At 38.9% G+C, this 19074-nt stretch overlaps 1 protein-coding gene across 2 annotated transcripts in view; it reads left to right on the plus strand.

Annotated features, from left to right (window-relative positions):
• The window catches only part of PIK3R1 (phosphoinositide-3-kinase regulatory subunit 1), a 60477-nt gene that overhangs the window by 1913 nt on the left and 39490 nt on the right, over positions 1–19074 (plus strand). For both annotated transcript variants that reach the window (XM_072859355.1, XM_072859356.1), the window contains one exon: positions 2979–3741. In XM_072859355.1, coding sequence (XP_072715456.1) covers positions 3408–3741 — 334 coding nt within the window. In that variant the 5' untranslated portion in view covers positions 2979–3407. The remainder of the gene's footprint in view (positions 1–2978; positions 3742–19074) is intronic.

Genomic DNA, 19074 nt, shown 5'->3' on the forward strand with positions numbered 1-19074 from the left:
AGTAAATAAAAAACAAATGAACATTTGATTCTCTTACAATACTTCTTCCTTTTCCATTCAACTGGCCAAATGGAAATCCAGTAATGCATCATCTCAAATATAAAAATGTTTCTTGCCTAAAGTGTTTGGTTTGGTTTTTTCCCTCTACTTAAGATGGACTCCGAGCTATTTATTTTAAGACTAATCAGCTTAAGACAGTTTGAGTCAAAATGTCTGAGTGTAGAGACTGTGTAACTTCACTTGAAGTAAAGGGAATTTGTTTATACAGGATCTTAACAGAGCAGTAAGTAAAGAATTGTGAAAGAGGGCTCTTTGGAGATGCTGCGGCATTACCGGGCTGGTATGGAGAACAAGTGTCTTGTCCCTGTGTTAGGGCTGTCTGCAAGGTTCTTGGAGTCTGAGTCTTCCTCCATCCCCAAACCTGACAGATAGTGAGAATAGAAAAAGGCATAAATCCAAGAAATTCCGCATGGCTCACCCATGGGAGTGTCTCCAGGTACACAAACCGTAGATCAGTCAGGAGGTAGGATGCTGGGGGCCCTGTACTGAGGGCAGTGCTGAGGAGTGAGTATGAACTGGTACTGCAGCTCTGAGCCCCAGGGAAACTGGATTTAGGGAAACTTTGCTACCATAACTGCATTGAGTTGTGCTAACATGCAAGTAAATTGGACCTTTTGTCCTATCTGATTCAGGTTTTGAGTTTTTAAAATATGCTTAAAAACTGTCATAAGCAGTTTTTATGTTATTACAACATTTTCAGTTCTGTATTGTCAGACCAAGTGTAAGTGCTCATTTTAAATATCTGTCCATAAAGTTGCTATGATACATTTGATAATAAAAGATCAGAGGAGTAGGTCAAGTCAGTTAAATTATGCAGCGTTTAGAAGACTTACTTCGCTGACTGCCAAAATGCCCGTAGGCAGTAGGAGTGAAATGAATAGTTGTAGCAGAGCACTTGTTGAACCCTTCTTAAAAAGAAAATAAATATTTCAGAATATTTAATGTAGTCAAAGTGGTAATTTTCTAGCATGTTTTGCTGTGCATAGTTGGTTTTGATTGGAAACATTCAGATTAGCTCCAACACTTAGATCTAAGGTGTGTAAGTGCATTTGGTTCCCTTGCTATATGAAATGGGAGGAACCCATGCTTTTGAAAAGGCTTCTGTACAACTTAATTGATATTTGTGCTTTAGATTTTAGATTTGTTTCCTTTTTTTTCTCTGGTTCTTTTCTATATGCTTTCCTCTGGTAGAAGAGGCAAAATGAAATATCAGTGAAACTCTCTTCATGTTAATTGCAAAGTCTGTGATGTTTGGTAGTGTGAGCTAAGCAGCATAGTTTGTTTTTTTCAGAAGTGGTTGCAGAAACTTCTCATTAAAATTTTGGTGGGAGCTGGATGCCTAATCCATGTGGATAGATTTGCAAATTATTAAAATCAATACTTGTGTGTAGGCTTTTTGAAATGAGAAGTCTAATTCAGGCTTAGATAATTTTTTCATACAGCAAAATCTGGTTGGAAGGGATGATAAGGAAGCTCTTCGAGAACTTACAAGATTTTCTTCTGTGTTCTGTTACAAGAGATGTTGCGCAATAAGCTGCAGGAGATTATATTTAGACCTGATGGACTGAAGAGGAGCTGCATACAAATTAGGGATCAGGGTCATTCACTGGCAAAGGAAGCCCATATACATTTTTATAAACACTTTTTAGCTTGTCAGTTAGTCATGTTCCAGGGACTTGATGACTGAGACATTAGAGAAAACGGTGTGGAAAAGAGCTGTCAGAGGTTCCCTGTTCCAGCCCTGTCTACTGGTGTCTCTTTACAATGTAAAAGGGAGTGTTTCTAAAAACAATCCGCTTTCTGTACACTAAGTATGTAGTACACAGTCCATATTTTACCTACCGGTACTGCATAGCCCCCTCGGGTCTTTTATTCGGCTGTAGGTTTAGGAGTTTCAATGCAACTTTGAGTAGTTAGCACTTTCTCGTTCCTATTGTAGCATTTCAAATTATGATTGGGCTTGTCTTTTTAAGTAGATTAAAATGAGTAACAGTTGAAATAATGTTTAGAAAACTTTCACTGTTCTATATGTCTTTAAGCTACTGTTTTCTAAATTGATTTTTTTTTTAGTCATATTTTTACGTCTTACTTTATGGTTGCGCAATCTTCAGTCAAATGTTCAGGCCTGTATTCTCTTGCCTTTAGCGTAACTTAAGCATACACCCTGATACTTTCCTCCTGCTAGTGCTGCTTAGGTGGTCTGGGTGTGCCTGTTTCAGTTGCTGATTGTTTTTCTAGTATTATACCATAAACACATTAAAAAAAAAATCTGGAAGATGGGAGAGTGGGGAAGCCCCTCTTTTTAGGAAAACAAATACAGTACTCATCAAGTAAAAGCATTTTGGACTTTTTGGTTCTCCTGCAGATTATGAAAAGACCCCTCCCTCCAATAGGTTTTTTTAAATAGAGGCTTTGGGCTGGGGAATGTTGCCCATCCTCACTCTCTGCATAAACAGCAGGAGATTGAATACCCCAGTGGTGAGTGTCAGCGCTAATTACAGTGAGCTCCTCCTCTGTCCTGGCAGACCTCTTGTGGGGAAGGGTTGTGGCCATGTGTCTTCAGGGAGATAACATGTAAAATCTTGCTGCCGGGTTAGATATTGCACTACAGGGATAGCTCCAGGGCTTAGCCCTCTCACTCTGAGACTTCTGTAGCTATAAGCCACAGAGAAGGAAGCATGCCTCATACTGCAGGGGTGCAAATTTTGTTCAGGTAATTAGACGTACATCCTTTATAAAAACATGTTAGCTGGCAGATTTTTTTGTGAGGTCGCTTTATTTTATTGTTATTTAGGGCTCTTTTGTGGGACATAACCTCTGCCAGGGTTGCAGAAAGTTTAAGTCATAAGTGGAATCCTAAGTTCACAATCGTCAAGAGAATTTGAAACTATTTCACCAGTTTCCTCTTCTCTTTCCAGGAAGAGCATGTGTGCAGAGTTCAGTGGCAGAATATTTAAGGTACGTGGGCAATCTGTGACAAGTACATCTGAAGAAGGTGTGACTGGCTATAAGAATAAGCTGAACTTGAGTATGGAGACCCAGAAGTGCCAGCAAGCCCAGAAAAGGAACTAATTGGAAGAATATTGCTAGACATAGAAGAAGTGGAACACATACTTCTGCAACAATCATCGACTTCGAATAAATACATCAGTAGAAACATCAGCAGTGAAATCACAGTTCCTGGTGCTTTTTGATTCTCTAGTGGATTTTATTACTTAGACATTGCTATTAACATTTTTATTATCCCATTTAATACATCTTGAATCTCTCTGTACATAAAATATAACTGGACAATTGCATTTTGATACTGTTTAATAACACTTTTGAATGTTAAATTGTTTGCCAAGATGAGTGCCGAAGGATATCAATACAGAGCTTTATACGACTACAAAAAAGAGCGAGAAGAAGACATTGACTTGCACTTAGGGGATATATTAACTGTGAATAAAGGTACCTTACTAGCACTTGGATTCAGTGAAGGGGAAGAAGCAAAGCCTGAGGAAATTGGTTGGTTAAATGGCTTTAATGAAACCACAGGGGAGAGGGGGGATTTCCCAGGAACTTATGTAGAGTACATTGGAAGAAAAAAAATATCTCCCCCAACTCCGAAACCTCGTCCTCCTCGACCCCTTCCTGTAGCACCAAGTCCTGCAAAAGTTGAAGCAGAGAGTGAGCAACAAGGTCAGTACTGTTCTCGGAAGGCATGTGTGTGTCCCATGTTTTTCAGATATTTTTGTTTCATAGTCTTGTCTGACTGTACATTTATGTGTATAACACCTGCTGGTCAGCTTTTTTAGTGCATGGCTCATTTCAGTCAATTAAGAATCGTTTCTACCTCATAATATTTAGCTCACACACTTTGTAATTTCATGTGCTTTGTCTCGGGCACCACAGAGACCAATAACTTACTGTGAGGTACATCTCACAGGTTGGAAAGTATGCTTATAATTCACAACTGTAAAGACTTAAATGGAGAATGAGCACGGTAGCATTTATTTTAGGTTTCTAAGAAGGTGGTGGAAGTGTTTCCCTCTGTGGTTCATCAGACTCACTATTGAGAAACTTATTGGTGAATCTGACAGTATGAATTCCAAATAAACAGTATGTTCCTATCATAAATCTCTTGCTAACAGCAAAAAATATGTACTTTGTCATGGAGGTTTACCTGTGGCATTAAAGGTAAGAGCAGGTATTTAAAAATGAACAATGGAATGATGATAAAGAGAAATTCAGATTTAACTTTTTGGGGGGTTGGGGATACAATAGGAAAAATAGCACTTATCTTAAAAAAAAAAGAAGGTATTTCCTTTGTTTGAACATAAGTTGCTTTCTAACCTACATTTGAAACAGTATGTTGTGCAGAACTCAGAATTTGATCAGAACTCTTCTGTTAATAGAAGAAAGAGTCTTCTCTTTTTTTAATTGGAAAAACTTTAAGGTAAAAAAACCAAACACCCTTCCTCCAAGTGATTTGTCTCCTTTACCTACTGACATTCAGATATTTGGGGTTTACGTATCAACAAGCCAAGTCCATCTTAGGATAGATTCTACATTGGCCTTTCACTTCTCAAAAGTCTGGAATGGCTTATATTGCTTCAATGTCTAGTACTTCTTAAATTCTCAGTGTTTCTAGCTGTAGGAAATACAAGTTTTAGTATGTGATCCTGATTCTCACAGTGACACCATAGTCCTGAGTAGTATCATCAACCTCTGCCTCCACATAAATGTTTGCAGCATCACTTGCAAAGTTGTGGTATCAGTTTATCAGCTTCCATCCCACTGTGCCTATTATGAGTTTATATTCAGCTGTGCTGATAATCAATGAAGATAAGAACAGAAATATAGAAAATTGTATGTGGCAACCAAATGGAAACCTGGCAGAAGCATTTCTAGGTTGGTGAGGGCTTAATAAAGAGTAAATCTGAACTGTTTTATATAGCATTGTTCTTAAGCACTCAAGAATTGCTTGCAAGTGTGTAATGCCTAGGTGTACATTGTTGTTAGAATGAAGGCGGGGGAAGACAGAGGTGTAGAGGCATTTTAGGTTATACCGTCCCTATTTCTTATGTCCTCGAACTCTCAGCCTCTAGTCATTAGTGTCTCACGGTTTCCTCGCTTTCAGATTAATTCTGAAAATGGGGTATTTTCTTGTGAAAGAAAACACTATTACTTCTTTGATATTCCTTGTATTGGATATTGATATGTGCTGATCAGGTGACATTTACTTTTTTCTTAACCCACCTGCGGAGATGGTTGTCTCCATTGTATGTAACTGCAGAATAAGCAGGGCTCTTTGCATAGACACCTCAATGCTGACAGTTCATCTTGAGAGGCGGAGGGTGGAAAGAAAATCTCATTCTTTATGTGTGCATGCTGTGGTGAAGTAACCGGCATCCCAGGCTTTGATGCATTTATTGTTTTAAACTTAAAGTAGTACTTTTTAACTTGCTTGGTCTCTGTACTCATGCTTGCTTGATGCTCCTGTTCACAGTTCCACGCTGTGAGCTGGCCGTAGCCTGTTCTGGGAAGTCCAGGTGTTAATCTTTCAGTTTCTGAGCCTGCACCAGGACTGCGTTTGTAACAGACATTTATGGGAGTTCCAGCTGATAGGAGTTACTCTGTTGCAGATTTGGAGGGACTCTGCTTAAATGTAGGCTTTTCTGCTTCCTTGGGATGAGACAGTGCCCCAAACCTTAGTGACTAGGTCTCTCCTAAACTGAAGTTTATTGCCTCTAGACAGAGTACTATTTACATACAATGTGTTTATTTTTAATAGCTTGGGACTGTGGGGATTTGAAACAAGAAAATGTGTTAATTTAACTGGGAATCTTAATCTCTACGTCTGCACACGTGATCCTGCCATGCTCCAAAATGTTTGAGAATCAGCTTGCAATCCAGGCTTGTATTTTTCTGTTGGAAAAAAAAAAAAGCTAAGTTCCCATAACTCCTTTTGAATTAAAGATTTTAAGCTTCATGTAAAAGGCTAGGCACCTTCAGGACTGCCCTAAGATCAGGGAATAGACCCCCCACAACAGAATTAGGGGAAACACTGAAATTTGAACTCCAAAGAGCTCAAGAGTTAGGTTTAATTACTTTTAAAATAATATATGTTTACTTAAAAGAAATTGGGAAAAGTAATCATAAGTGGTCTCTTTACAGATCTTTTTACTGTAAAGAACTAAGGCAGAGAGTGCTTTAAATCTTAGAAACAAATTTGGGAAATGTTGCACTGAAATTATTATAAAAACCAAAAAGAATGTGAAATTTTTAAGTGAGCAGAGTGATACAAAAATGATACCTATGGTGAAACTAGAGGTGCAGGCAGAAATACAGTTCAGATAAAGAATAGTGTAGTAATGTACATTTGACTTTCAGGTGGCTTCACTATTTTTTGTATGTAAGATTTGGTGCAGGAATAGCACAGTTAATATTGTCCAGTAGCCAACGAAATGGGCAGTGGGCCAGAAGATTCTTCCCAGGATGATACTTCTCTCTACAACCCTAGAGTGTATTTCAAATAAATTAATGTGTAGTATGAAACTTGCTTGACCAAATACAGTCAAGTTTACATTTTCAGTACTTGATGATTTGAAACTGCTGTGCATCAAAATGACAAATTAATGGGGAACTGGAAGCAGACTTCTTAAACGTACCTCAGTTATTTGTAATCCATATACTTTTTTCATTCTGTGAAGTGTCAGTTCTCTATGTACCCCTGTTGTGTATATGTTGAATAAGAATATCAGAAACTTAATTGGAGGTTTTAAAGAATATATATAATCATATAAATTCTTTTAATTTTACCACATACATAGGTTTAATTTTTTTAAACAAAATATTCTAACCATTTCAATACTCTTTAATACTTAGTTATTTATTCTTAATTTTTTTTTCCCCCAGCCTTGGTAAACTTGATCACTTGCTCATCAATGTCCAGATTGTTTTGTATTAGATCAAATTTGCAATATTTAGGCAGAATGCTTCCAGTATTCACAATGCTGTGGTACTCATACACAAATAATCATAGACATCTGAACAGACTTTGCCCATGTGACTGGCCTCATTGACTGCAGAGTTGCTCATCAGGCCAGTATCTTATGCAGTCAGTCTTACTTATAAATAAGGAGCTCTTTAAATATCAAAAGCCAATCTGAAAACAAATAAAACTGCTGGTATCTCAAATTGTATTAAAACATTCATTTATTTATTACAACACTTAGATCAAATCTTTCCCCAGATTTTTATTTTATCCATGACCCATTTAAATTTCTAGAACCATTAGTCAAAACCAGAACTGGGGCTCCTTGACTGAAACTTTAGGACTGTTGCATTTTGCCTGTCTTCCTCTTACCTTTGTCAGTAAAGAAGTAGATTTAGTCTGAGTTTGTGGGCTTTTTTTTTTTTTAATTGCACCTGAAAAGATGAAAATACAGGGGCTACAAGAGCCCCAGGAAGTCTCTAGCACCTTTCAGTTTCAGGCCTGGTGTAGGTCAGAGCTATGGCAAGGCAGATGTAATTCCTGTTGCTGGTGTGAGGCTCTCACTGGCCCAACCTGCCTTTTGCCCAGGTTTCTTCTCCTACCAGGCAAGGGTGACTGGCTGCTGCTAGAGGGATCAAGGCACTTGCAACAGTGGAGACACAGCATAGGGTCATCTTTATGCCCTCCACTAGACATCTGAATTTTACGTGAAGCAGTAAAGATTTGATACGAAATTTCTTTTTTTCTTGAAATGCTTTCTTTTTTAAATTGGAGCTACATAGGGCTAGTTCCTCTCACTTAGCCCTGTCTCGCACAACTCTGAAAATGAAAAGTGTATCAGCTGTACTGAGTTTTGTGTACTTTGGTTCAGCTCATCTGATACAGCTGCATATGTTTAGAGTTGGTTCATACAGTACTGTTTCTCTAGCTGGTTTGTGAAGGCTGATCTTACGCAGACTTTGGAGCATAAAACTTTGATGGATCGACAGAAATACTTTCAAATTTAACTTGGAATGCTAAATTCCCACTTTGAAATGAAGGTCAGATTGCAGAAGGGCAGACCAGAACTTTATAAGAATAATTTGTCTGTTTTGATGTTTTGGAGCTTCCTGCAACTTCCTGTGTAACTTAAAAGGGTTGTGTATGTTGACACTTTGCACCATTTCAGCTGGTTTAGAGCCTAAAAATAATCTGAAGCGCTTCCTTCTTGTGATAAAACTATAACATAGATTTCTTTTTAAAAAAAAAAACAACAACCCACCTTTCTCTATGCTTTTCTCCTAGAACAGATACAGGTCAGCAAATTAGACAAAGGTAATGACACAGAACATTTGGAAACTCTTTCCTTTCAGAGACCAGGTTATGCAATGTCTGACAAAGATCCAAGCTGACAGAGAGCACAAAACTGTTTGTGCATGCTTGAACTGAATATGCTGTAGGATTTGTTTCTTTAATTTTGCTATAAGGCCAGCAGAGCGGTTGCATTTCTGAAAATTATTTACGTTTGTAAATTAGGGGTCATAAGAGTGAGCGGAATGCAGCGAGCATGGAGCCTCTGTTGGAAAGAAAACAGTCATCATCTCTCCTGATTTAGGCAAATGGAAAAAGGAAATTATGGGGTGAAGTGATGAGTCACTATCTCATTTGGTGAATGTATTTGCCGTTCAAGCCAGAGCCCTTGGATTCGTTCTAGAGCCCAGTTTGAGCATAAGCCTTTGTCCTGCTGCAGTCATCGGAACTGCCCTGCAGTCATGAACTTCACAGGTCCGTTGCTTTTGACTTGCACTGAGAAATGGGGTAGGTTCCTGCTAGAGAGCCTCGCCAGCTACTTGTGGTCACATTTCTTGGTGTACAAGGCAAATTTCTAGCTGCCAGATGAGTCCATGCAACTGAAAACAAAGTTTTTGCCACCTGCTTTAATGCAGCTTGCAAAATCTTTGTTTTCATAAGCGATAAAGTGAGGCAGAGCATTTTTTTTCACAGTGATAAAATCAGGCTGATAGTAACTAAAATGTCTTTGTAAGCACCACAGAGAGCACAGGGATATGCTTGCAAGTACTAGTACAAATTGCACATTAACAGTGGACCTGGGCAAGTTCATGGTTGATGCGTGGCCCCACCTGCTGGTAGAGAAGGGAGGAAGGAGCTTGAAAACCAGCATCCTCTATGTTGTGTTTTAATTGTCACAAGATAAGAGTAAAAGTGAGAGAGCACTTTTGAGAAGACTATTTTAATTGACCAATTGATATTTCTGGGAAAAATATATTGCTTGCGGCACACAGAACCCCCTTTTGATCCTCAAAGATGACCTCAGACCTGAAAAGGCTTATGTGGCTGAAATGCATCTTTTTCCCCAGCTGTATCAAGTAGTCTAAAAAAAATACTGCCTTTTGTTACACATTTTGCTTTAAGAAACTGAAAGAATAAGACACTCCTATTTTGATGCTATAAGAAATATTTGCCTGGTTTGATCGTGCCAATTTTCATATGCCTTTCTATAGTTACAACAGTGGCATTATGTTGAGTGACTTTGCTTACCTTTCTTTAGCCTTCTGTAATACTGATTCAGTCTGTTAATACCTCCTGCTGACATGAATGCTCCTGAGGCAGATTTAAAACAAGGCAAAGGTGAAGTAGGCTGCTACTCTCCCTCAGAATCATCTTGATCTGTTGCTGTAGCTGTGATCCAGAAACATCTGAAAAAAAACAGTGGTTAGCAAATAGTTCTTACTTAGGCTCGCATATGATAAGATCAGTTTGTGAGTTTCAGCAACAGATGGTGCTAAGTATTTGCCAAGAATGGATCATTCTGCACCCCGAGCAAATAACCGTGCCCACTTAAATAGTTGGGTGATGCCATATACGCATCCAGATTTTCTTGTGTGAAAGAACACAGGTGTTGTAACTGCAGCTGGCTGTGCACTCTTTCACATCTGTGTCTTGCTCCAAAGCTGCTTTCCATGATGAACATCCATGAAATCAATCTGAAGGCTAGAATGCAAAGGACTGCTTTATTTTCATGGCTAAGAATGACAAGGGGAATTACAGGATTTTAAAGAAATATTTCTTTTAACTGGAGAAGGTTTTTAAGTCCTGGGAATACTTTGGTGATAATCTAGGTACTTAGGAGAATTTAAAGAGAATTTTTGGCTTAAAAAAAAAATGTAATAACTGTTGTTAATACTTGCTAGCTTCTGTTCATGCTTTCAGCAAAATATGTCTAAAATACAATTCTATTTTGTGGTTTCATCACTAGACGAGATTTTTTTTTGCTTTTTTGTTATGTATTACATTTTTTGCACTTTGTTATAGAAATGCCTGCATCCTTGGACATTGCCTGAAGTCTTTTGGTGAAGTGTTAGCAGGTGTAACTTTTTGTACCAACTTGACTGCTTTCTGTTCAGTCTTTTATGAATGCTGTATGCAGCAGTCCACAAGAATAGCACCCAAACACTATTCTTTATTTTCACATATCGATCCACTTTATAAAACAGTTTGCATGTAAGACAGCATTTAAAAATATTTAAGCTGACAGCTTTTCAGGTTATAAGGATATATAATCAAAATCCTCAGGACAGAGTTTCAGAACAACGCTACTGCCCTGAGCGAGGGAAAGATGTAATTGCGTATGGTTTCTACACTTTAAAAATATTTTTTAAGACTATCTTCTACTTCAAAACTACTATGTAAACTATGGCACAAATGATTAAAAAGGTCTTTAACAGTTCAGTTAGCTGTTAGACGATTTGCTTGTATAATTCACTGGATCTGTTTGTATACACTTGACATAATTTGCTGTGTTAGAGCATTTCCCAGAGGTTAATGTCTGAGATAGTTTCTTCACTAGAGATTGTGGATGTCGAGGGCAAGAAGTGAGATCTACCCTTGGCAGGTCTGAACATGCCAGTTTCCACCCATGCTGGCAGATCGCTTGGTGGTGTCCGGGATGGGAAGACGCTCCTGAAGAAGGCAGACCTTCTGCAGGAAGAGCAGTTACTTCTGGTCCACTCCGCTTCCAGAAGCTCTTGAGCAGCTATTGTTTTTTTCATTAAATAGGCAAGGCATAGATGAGGCTGATTTTTCTCTGTAGTTTTTTTGCCTTTTTTTTTTTAATTGAGTTTCTGTATGTTGGAAAACCAGACAAAGTTAACTCTGCTTTCCCTTAAAGTTTTGATGCTTCCTTCTAAAAAACATGCACAATTAAAAATGTAGAGATACTGGCCAAAAGTCAAACTATTCTGCTTAAACACATCAGATTGGTGTAATTGATGGGATCTCTTCCTTGATTTTTCTCCCCTGTGGGACTGGATTTGTTGGATGTGGCCTGTCTGAGCACTTCTGTCCTGTAGCCTCTTGCTCACCAGCTGGGAAGGAAGGGAGAGTAGCGCAACCTGAGATCTGTAGTCCAAGGAGGGAATGCCCCTCCTAGGAGGCATGGATGCATCGGTTTTGTATGTCTTGTTTACAGCTATAACAGTGGAACTTATTTGTTGGGTTAGGAGAGAAAACTTTAGTGCTGTCACTGATTTCTTCCTAGATCTCCTCATCCCACTTGGACAAGATTGGTAGGCAGCAGATAAACATGGAGGATTGTTCTTGGCAAAGAAACTTTTAAATGGCATCAGATGCTGCAGACCCGTATTTCAAAGCATGTTACAGCATCTCCAGCAGTGTGTCTCAAAGGGAAGGCTTTTAGTTTGTGAGGTTACCTTTTAATTTCCAAGCCCTCTTCCTAAGCTGTTTTTGGCTGGAGGTAGACCAAAGCGCTTAAATTAGGGAATTAATGAAAGAAACCACTAATTATGCACCGTGGTAGATAAGGCTGCACAGCTGTGTCTGGTTTTGTTATCTTTCTATCCAGGAACATTCCAGAAATAAGTAGTTAAGGGCAAAGATTTGCAGTCCTTTTCCTACTTGCACGTGTTGTTCAACCCTGTGACCACACATGCCAGTCCTCTATTGCTAATTTGCAGTTTTACATGTGCTGCACTTGGAGATGTGAAAATGTCTGTTGTGTTTATGAACGTAGCCTTGAATTGTCTCCTAGCCAAGACACAGCTGCTTGGCACAGGTGAGGAGCAACAGAGGGGCATGGCAAAGCCCTCCATCATCTCCCACTTTCCTCCTAGTTGACTGGTGTATGCTTGGGGGGCATCTGGCCTGCCGTGGTCTGCAAAGGACTGTGAGGCTCCAGGGCACTGTGGGGCGCAGCGAGGTGTGATCTGCTCCCATGGTCTTCTCACCTCCACTGATGCATGGGTCTTCTGCAAGGGGTCGACGCTTTTTGAGAGCTCCTCTAGGATGCTCTTGGCTGACCAGGCTTTGTGCCTCTTACGCTAATACAGTCTTTCATTCTTCATTAGATATTTATTGCACTGTTTGCAATATAGCCATTCCCTTGAGAGAAACATCAGAAAATGACATTGACATTCTGAAGCAAGTTATTTTGGGTACTTTGGAGTTGAATCTGTGCAGATGTTTGAGTAAAATTTAGAATATATTCTTGCCAGTCCAAATCTACTCCATTGTTCTGAAGACAAAATAGCGTAGCTAGTCGTTAGCCTACATAAGCAATTTTCTTATGGAGAGAAAGATTTAGGGAGGCCTTTTGTTCCAGTGCAAGCCAGTTCTGAGAATAAAGGGGTTTTTTACTGGTCCTCGCAATCTGGCCTGGTCAATAGAGAAAGTGTTAAGGAACGCATGTTCAAAACAGCAAGTAGCAAAAACTTCTTCTCAAGTATCTGGAAATAAAGGACCTCTGTTCACTCAGTGAGGGGTCCTCAAGGGCACAGAGGGATGAATGTTTGCATTCTCTTTTCTCTGCTGTAGTTGTAATTTATTACCATTGGTTGAAAGATTAGCATGCATACCCCACCGCTTTCATGTTTTTCTAACTTCCTCTTGGGTCAAACTTAGTGCTGACAACTCCGAAACCCTTCTGGTGGTCTGCGTGAGCTGCAGCCCGCTACATGAAATGAGAGATTTTCACAATCCCATTATTATCAGGACACTTTTTGGGGGTTATATTAAACCACTGGTTTAACAATGTTTACTACAGAGTGACTAGCATGAAGTCTCACTACTTTTGAGCTGCCTTATGGCTTTTGGGAGAATTCTGACTGTCTGCTAGAGGAACTTTTGGCGCTCATCTGTTGAGTGTAATACTAACCATTTTTGGACTACTCTCATAGTGATAGTTAAAAGTCTTTTATATCCTCAATATTAAAACTTGCACTGAAAAGGATAGTGGGCTGTGGGTGCCTTCCCCGGTATTTAAGATGCAGGACTTTGAGTTGCATGTACAGTTTAGCAAAAAAGGGGAAGACAGTTACCAACTGTTATGCTTTTTCTCCAGATGTTTCCTCTAAGACAAATATCTAGAGTTTTATTATAACGCAGTAAGAATGCACCAATAGGATGAGAATGGTTGGGGTTTTTTTTTTTGCTCTTTATTATCTGTTTGATCTAAATAGGCAGTCAATCAAATACTGTGGTAAATTGTCTGGTAGTTTAGATGGAACATGCCCGTGCTTGTAATGTGAGCTGCTCTCTTCTAAACAGTATTTAAATGCTTTATTCAAAATCCCTTTGGATGCAAACTAAAAATAAGATTATTTTAAAGTACTGATGTTCTAGAAAATATTATATGTGGTTGGGGGTTTTTTTGTTTACTTGAAAGACTTGTTCATACAAGAAGCAGCAGGCTTCAATTCTACTTTCCCTTAAATTGGTGGCAAAACCCATTTTGACTTCAGAAGGAACAGGATCAGACCTATAGTCAAAGTTTAGCGGCACTGGGACAAATCCCACAATTCTTACTCTCACTTCTCTCAGGCAAAATTCCCATTGCCTTTAGGGTTTGGAGCAGAAATGCTAGCACTGTTCTGACAAGATTCCAGTATACCAGGTTGCATATAATACGAATGTGCATAAAATACTACATGATAAACACTGATGTAAAGAACAGTGTCTGACTGTCCTTTCATGGATTTCAAAGGCACGGAAGGGAAACACTGTTACGATCATCTCTTCTGAGGTCCTGGGCTAATGCAGGGCATGGAACTTCACTCTCTAATTCCTGTATCGAACTCAAAACTTCTAGATAGATTTAAAGCATGTTCCTAATTAGTCCAAACTCCTTCCTTTACTACATACTTAATGTAGATGACTTAACATTTTAGCCCTTTGTGTGTCCATTATATAGTAAGAATTGCAAATTTAGGAGTAGAAATGTCTTCATTTGGGTGACACAAATAATTTAATTGTATTTGGTGATGACAGTGTAGACATTATTTTCACCAAGTTCTTTTCTTCCATTGTATTCAGTCCTCTTCACTAACACATATGAAAAATTTACTCCATGCTGCTAGATACTTTGGCAAGGCTGGTTTTTTTTCTTACGGCTGCCTATTTGTGTAACTGTGTGAAGGTAACAAAGGTTTCTTATAATTGAGGCAATGGTATGGTGACAGTTTTAATTGTATAATCTGTTATTGTAACAAATTATTACATTTACAATAAATACAGAGTTGTATTACCTTGATGCATATGCATGTATACAGTGAATTACACACTATAGTAGGAGAACATTGTTAAGATTGCAAAACTGTGCATCTAAAACTTGTGTTTGTACATGTAATTACACCTTCTTGTAGTGTGTGCCATCTGATATAGTTTTTAATTACATAGTTGCCTGACCACTTTTCCCACTTATCCTTGTTTTGTTCATTGTCGAGGTCTTCACTGAATGAGAATTGCTTCATTCTGGTTGTTTAGTTTGTGGTCTTAAGCCACCTTTTCTTCACAGCCTTCAGGCTTCTCTCTGGAAACAGGTTTCTTCATTGCCTCTTCTGCTGTTTCCAGTGATGTGGCTGATAACAGCTTCATAGAGCTTCATATTCACAAATACTAAGTCATCTTCAGGATACTGTTGTGAGCAAAGGTGGTATCATGATTGCTGTGAGGAATGAGGTAGACCAAAAAGACAAAAAACCCACCAAACTACTCTTAAGATAGTTTAGGGTTAATCTCTCTGTAATAAGGGAGGTCATGTGGAAAAACACTTCAAAAAGCTGAATCTGGGAACAGAACTCTTAACTTAAAGAACTCTTAACTCTAACACTTAAATGTTCATTGAGATAATAAAACCAGGAACCAAAACTGAGTTAGGTTTAACAGTGTAAGGCTTTATTTGTCACAAGGAGCGAGTACCATCTGCTCACTCCACGGCTGGCTTCAGTTACTGAGTACTGGGTGTCCAAGACAATTCCTTGCAGAACAAATCTTCCTGGCATACCTCTGCCTGCATCATCCAGCTTCACCAGCTGGAATCCAAATATAAGCATCGAAAGCAAAGGAATTATTAGAATGTGAGTGCACAAATTCAACAGATGTGGTGGCATAATTTAGTGTTGTCTCACTTGTTCCCAATCCTGAGAATTCAAAGTTTCAAGTTCTCAGTACTTTGTTGTACATGTAGAGCATGTCTTGCAATAGAAATACACATTTCAAGGACATGCATGTTTTAAGTACCTTTTGCTTTATGTTATTATGGTGCATCTCTAGTTGTTTTGCTTTTTTTTACTGTATCGTAGTTGTGATTCACAGTGCAGGAATTTTTGCAAATTATGACATTATATAGTAAATTACAGTCCTTGAAACCTGATTTTAGTTTTCTAGTACCAATCAGTAACTTGTTTGCTTGAAAGATGTTTCTGCTACCATCTTTATTCTGCCATGCTGTAAACTGCAACCTTATATAATCAAGAGGTGGGGCAGTGCAACTTCATCCTAGTGTGACAAAGATTTTTTTGCTGGATTACTCTGTTGCTAGCATCATACATTAAGTTTCTCTTTTGGGAAATACTAGTTTAGAAAGTAGAAATCAAGGTGGCTTCTGTATGGATGATAGATGAGTGATAGGGAGGTATGAAAAATACTCTTGACACCTGGAATGGTTATTCATTAACTTTACAGACACACTAGAAACATGGGAAGAGTGTTCTACTGTGGAGGAATCTGTGCTGTCTTGCACCAGACCTTTACACCAAATTGGGAGAAATTGAAGGATATGCTTACTCCGTATGAAGTTGTCTGCCCAACCTTGGTATTTTTAGGTTTTTCATATTTTGTGTCTTCTAGATACTGGTATGGAAATGGCAGGGTCATTGGGTTTGTATGTACAAACAAGACACAGGACTCTGAAGAACCATGGCACTTGATCTTTGAAAACCAAGACTGTACAAATGCTCGCTCCTATGAAAAGCCCGAATTGCAAAAATCGTTTGTAGTGGGCTAGAGAGGCATTTGACAGATTACGTGCAAGTACATACATGTGTGTTTCATTATTTGATTGCCTTAGGAGACTGGTGTTTAAGTTGGCAGATCTGCTTTATAAAAGCAAAGCTCTTTGGCTGGCAGGATTACAGAATGCTAGAAGGCGAAAGAGACCAAATGCCGAGAGAGAGACAACATGTAATGTGCAGAAAGCGTGAGTAAGCTATAAAGCCAGCAGGAAAAAGTAGACTTAAATGTGGTTCCAATTTGTTCTATTGAGCTCAAGTTGATAGCCATGCAGAAGTAAAAGCATGAAGTTCTCTCATTTCAATATGAATTTAATGTTTTGGAAAATATAGAGTTTTCTGTCATGTTAAGTATGGTTTGGTCACCTGTTTGCAGCCTGTTAGAAATCTTTAATCCATGCTTATTCTCCTGACTCAAGTTTAAAAAAAAAAAAAAAAAAAGCAGCTTGCTTTGAAGCTTGACAAAGTACTGTCAGACTGTGGCATAAGTGGATGCTCTGATAGGCTCTGAAACTTTGTTCTTAGTCCTGATTAGCTTGATGCAAGACTACAGTATTGACTCACAGTATATGTTAAATTTCTGCATGAAATTTGGTGATATGTAATTTGTAGCTATTTTGGGGAAAACAAAACAAAAACCAACCCAGTCTTTATACATAGTAGTTTAAAACTAAACTATCCTGCAAGGTTTTGGAAGCAGCAGCCAAAGAAGTTGTGTATGTGTGTCTAGAGAAGTCTACACCTGCGGCCTCGCACTTTCTTGCTCAAGTTGGGTCCCTTCGCAATCTCGGGCAGCACGGATTAGAATATTCACTTGGTCCTTTGCATTATTTATTCCTAGCTGAATGCCATTAGAATAATCAGCCACCTTGCTCTGTCTCCTAAGACTTCTCGATTTGAGAGCAAGGTTTGAAATGTGCGAAACTGACTGGTGGAAAGCTGACTGATGTAGCGGAACACAAGAAAAAGAGAAGCAGAAGGGCTGTCTCCCCTGAGAGATCAAGAAATATGCTATTTAAAAAAAAAAAAAAAAAACCAAAAAAACAAAAAGTGTTTCCCTTAGAACAAGACCTAGATTTAGATGATTGCTCATACTGATCTCTCTAAAAGAGGCTATTAGTGGAACATTTACCATGAAATATTAGAAACCTTTGGGAGGTGGCAGGCTCCTGCTTAGCAATTCTGAGTCCTGCAAGAATTAGGTACCTGTTGGTAGCATAGCAGAGCTTAGGTGAGTTACACCAGCTGTCTGCTGCATCTACCATTTTTTAGGAGCTTTATCTTGTAAAAGCCTCAGTAAAGTTCTCTGAAGGTGCCACGGCTGAGCTAATTAGGATACAAGTTTTTCTAGCTTCATGCACAAGTTTGGAGGGGTAAAATTAGAAGAAGAGATAGGCAGAAAGATGCTTGTTCTGATGCAGCAGGCACTTCATGTGAACTACGCTTAAAAACAGGGAGTCATAAGCCTGTTAGAAAAATCAGGTCAGCTTAAAATTAATGTATTCCTCTTCCTTCTGTTCTCGACAGGGAACTGTTTTTTTGGAATGATTCTCCATCTGGGGAGTCAAGTGAGACATCCTTTCCTTCTTGGCATGGCCCCCATTTAAATAAATAAATAAATTCCTTTAAAAAGGTAAAATGGAACAAGAAAGAGCTGTTCCCTTCTGGTAGGGTCAAATAAAGGTAACTCTGGTTCTTTCTTTTGGCAAGATGACCAAGGGGTTCATCTGAAGCACAATAACAAAAATAGACATGTAAGACTTCCTTTTTTTTCTTTTTTTTCTCTCTTTTTTTCCCCAGTAGGATGGCAGGAAAACAACCAGGATATACTTGGCCTTTTGACAGAATAGCAGCCAATTCCCAGTCCTTGCTGGCCAGTGTGGAAGAAGGCCTACTCCTTCCAGCCAGCAGCCTTTCAACCTTACAAACCTCCACTCATTTGCTAGGGTCATAGCTGGAAGACCTTTTCATGTGTTTGATCACATCTTGTGCAAGTCAGGGATGTATTTTTACACCTTTATTACATCCTATAATCAACTTTCTGAAACAACTGAGCGATTGTAGCTTTAAGCTCTGTTTGAACATATGTAGAAATAGAGATAGATGTATAGATAGATAGTGCCATTATAGTTTGATATGGATGGGTTAGTTAGAAGACTAGCTAACTTTCTTGGCAGGAGCAAGATGATGGAAAAACTGGTTTGGGTTTTTTGTGTGTGTGACCTGTAGAAGCTCTGTACACTTGCAGCACTTAAATATTCAACAGATTAGCATTTCTTGGCATGCTCATTTATACACTCAGTACTCCCGTAAGTTCAGAGGTAGTCAACTTGAGTGTTGATCCTGCTGCCCATGAATTTTCTACAGAGAAGTCGGAGAATGTCCACAGCACGTTCCTCTGTGCTGGAGTAGGCCGTTGTAGGGCAGCTGCCTGGTGGCAGAGGCAAGAAAGGGAAGCAGCAGGTCAGAGTGCTTTTTGTTCAACTCTTGAGTCTTTGCAGAGGACATAAAAAGAGCTTCTGCCTCCATGGCTTCTTCCCTGGAAGAGCAGCTTTCATTTGACCCACCGGAGTTAAAAATCACAGGGAACATGTCATCAATTCTTAACCAGATGTGTATGTATTTTTAGTTTGCACAGCCCCTCTGCAGTTTAGGCTTTCCAAGACCACTTACAAAATATTTTTTGAAGTTATTTCAGCCTCTTCTGCTCAGTCTCACTCTTTCACAGCACAC

Source organism: Ciconia boyciana, chromosome 4, assembly GCF_034638445.1.
Source record: "Ciconia boyciana chromosome 4, ASM3463844v1, whole genome shotgun sequence".
Classification (NCBI taxonomy): domain Eukaryota; kingdom Metazoa; phylum Chordata; class Aves; order Ciconiiformes; family Ciconiidae; genus Ciconia; species Ciconia boyciana.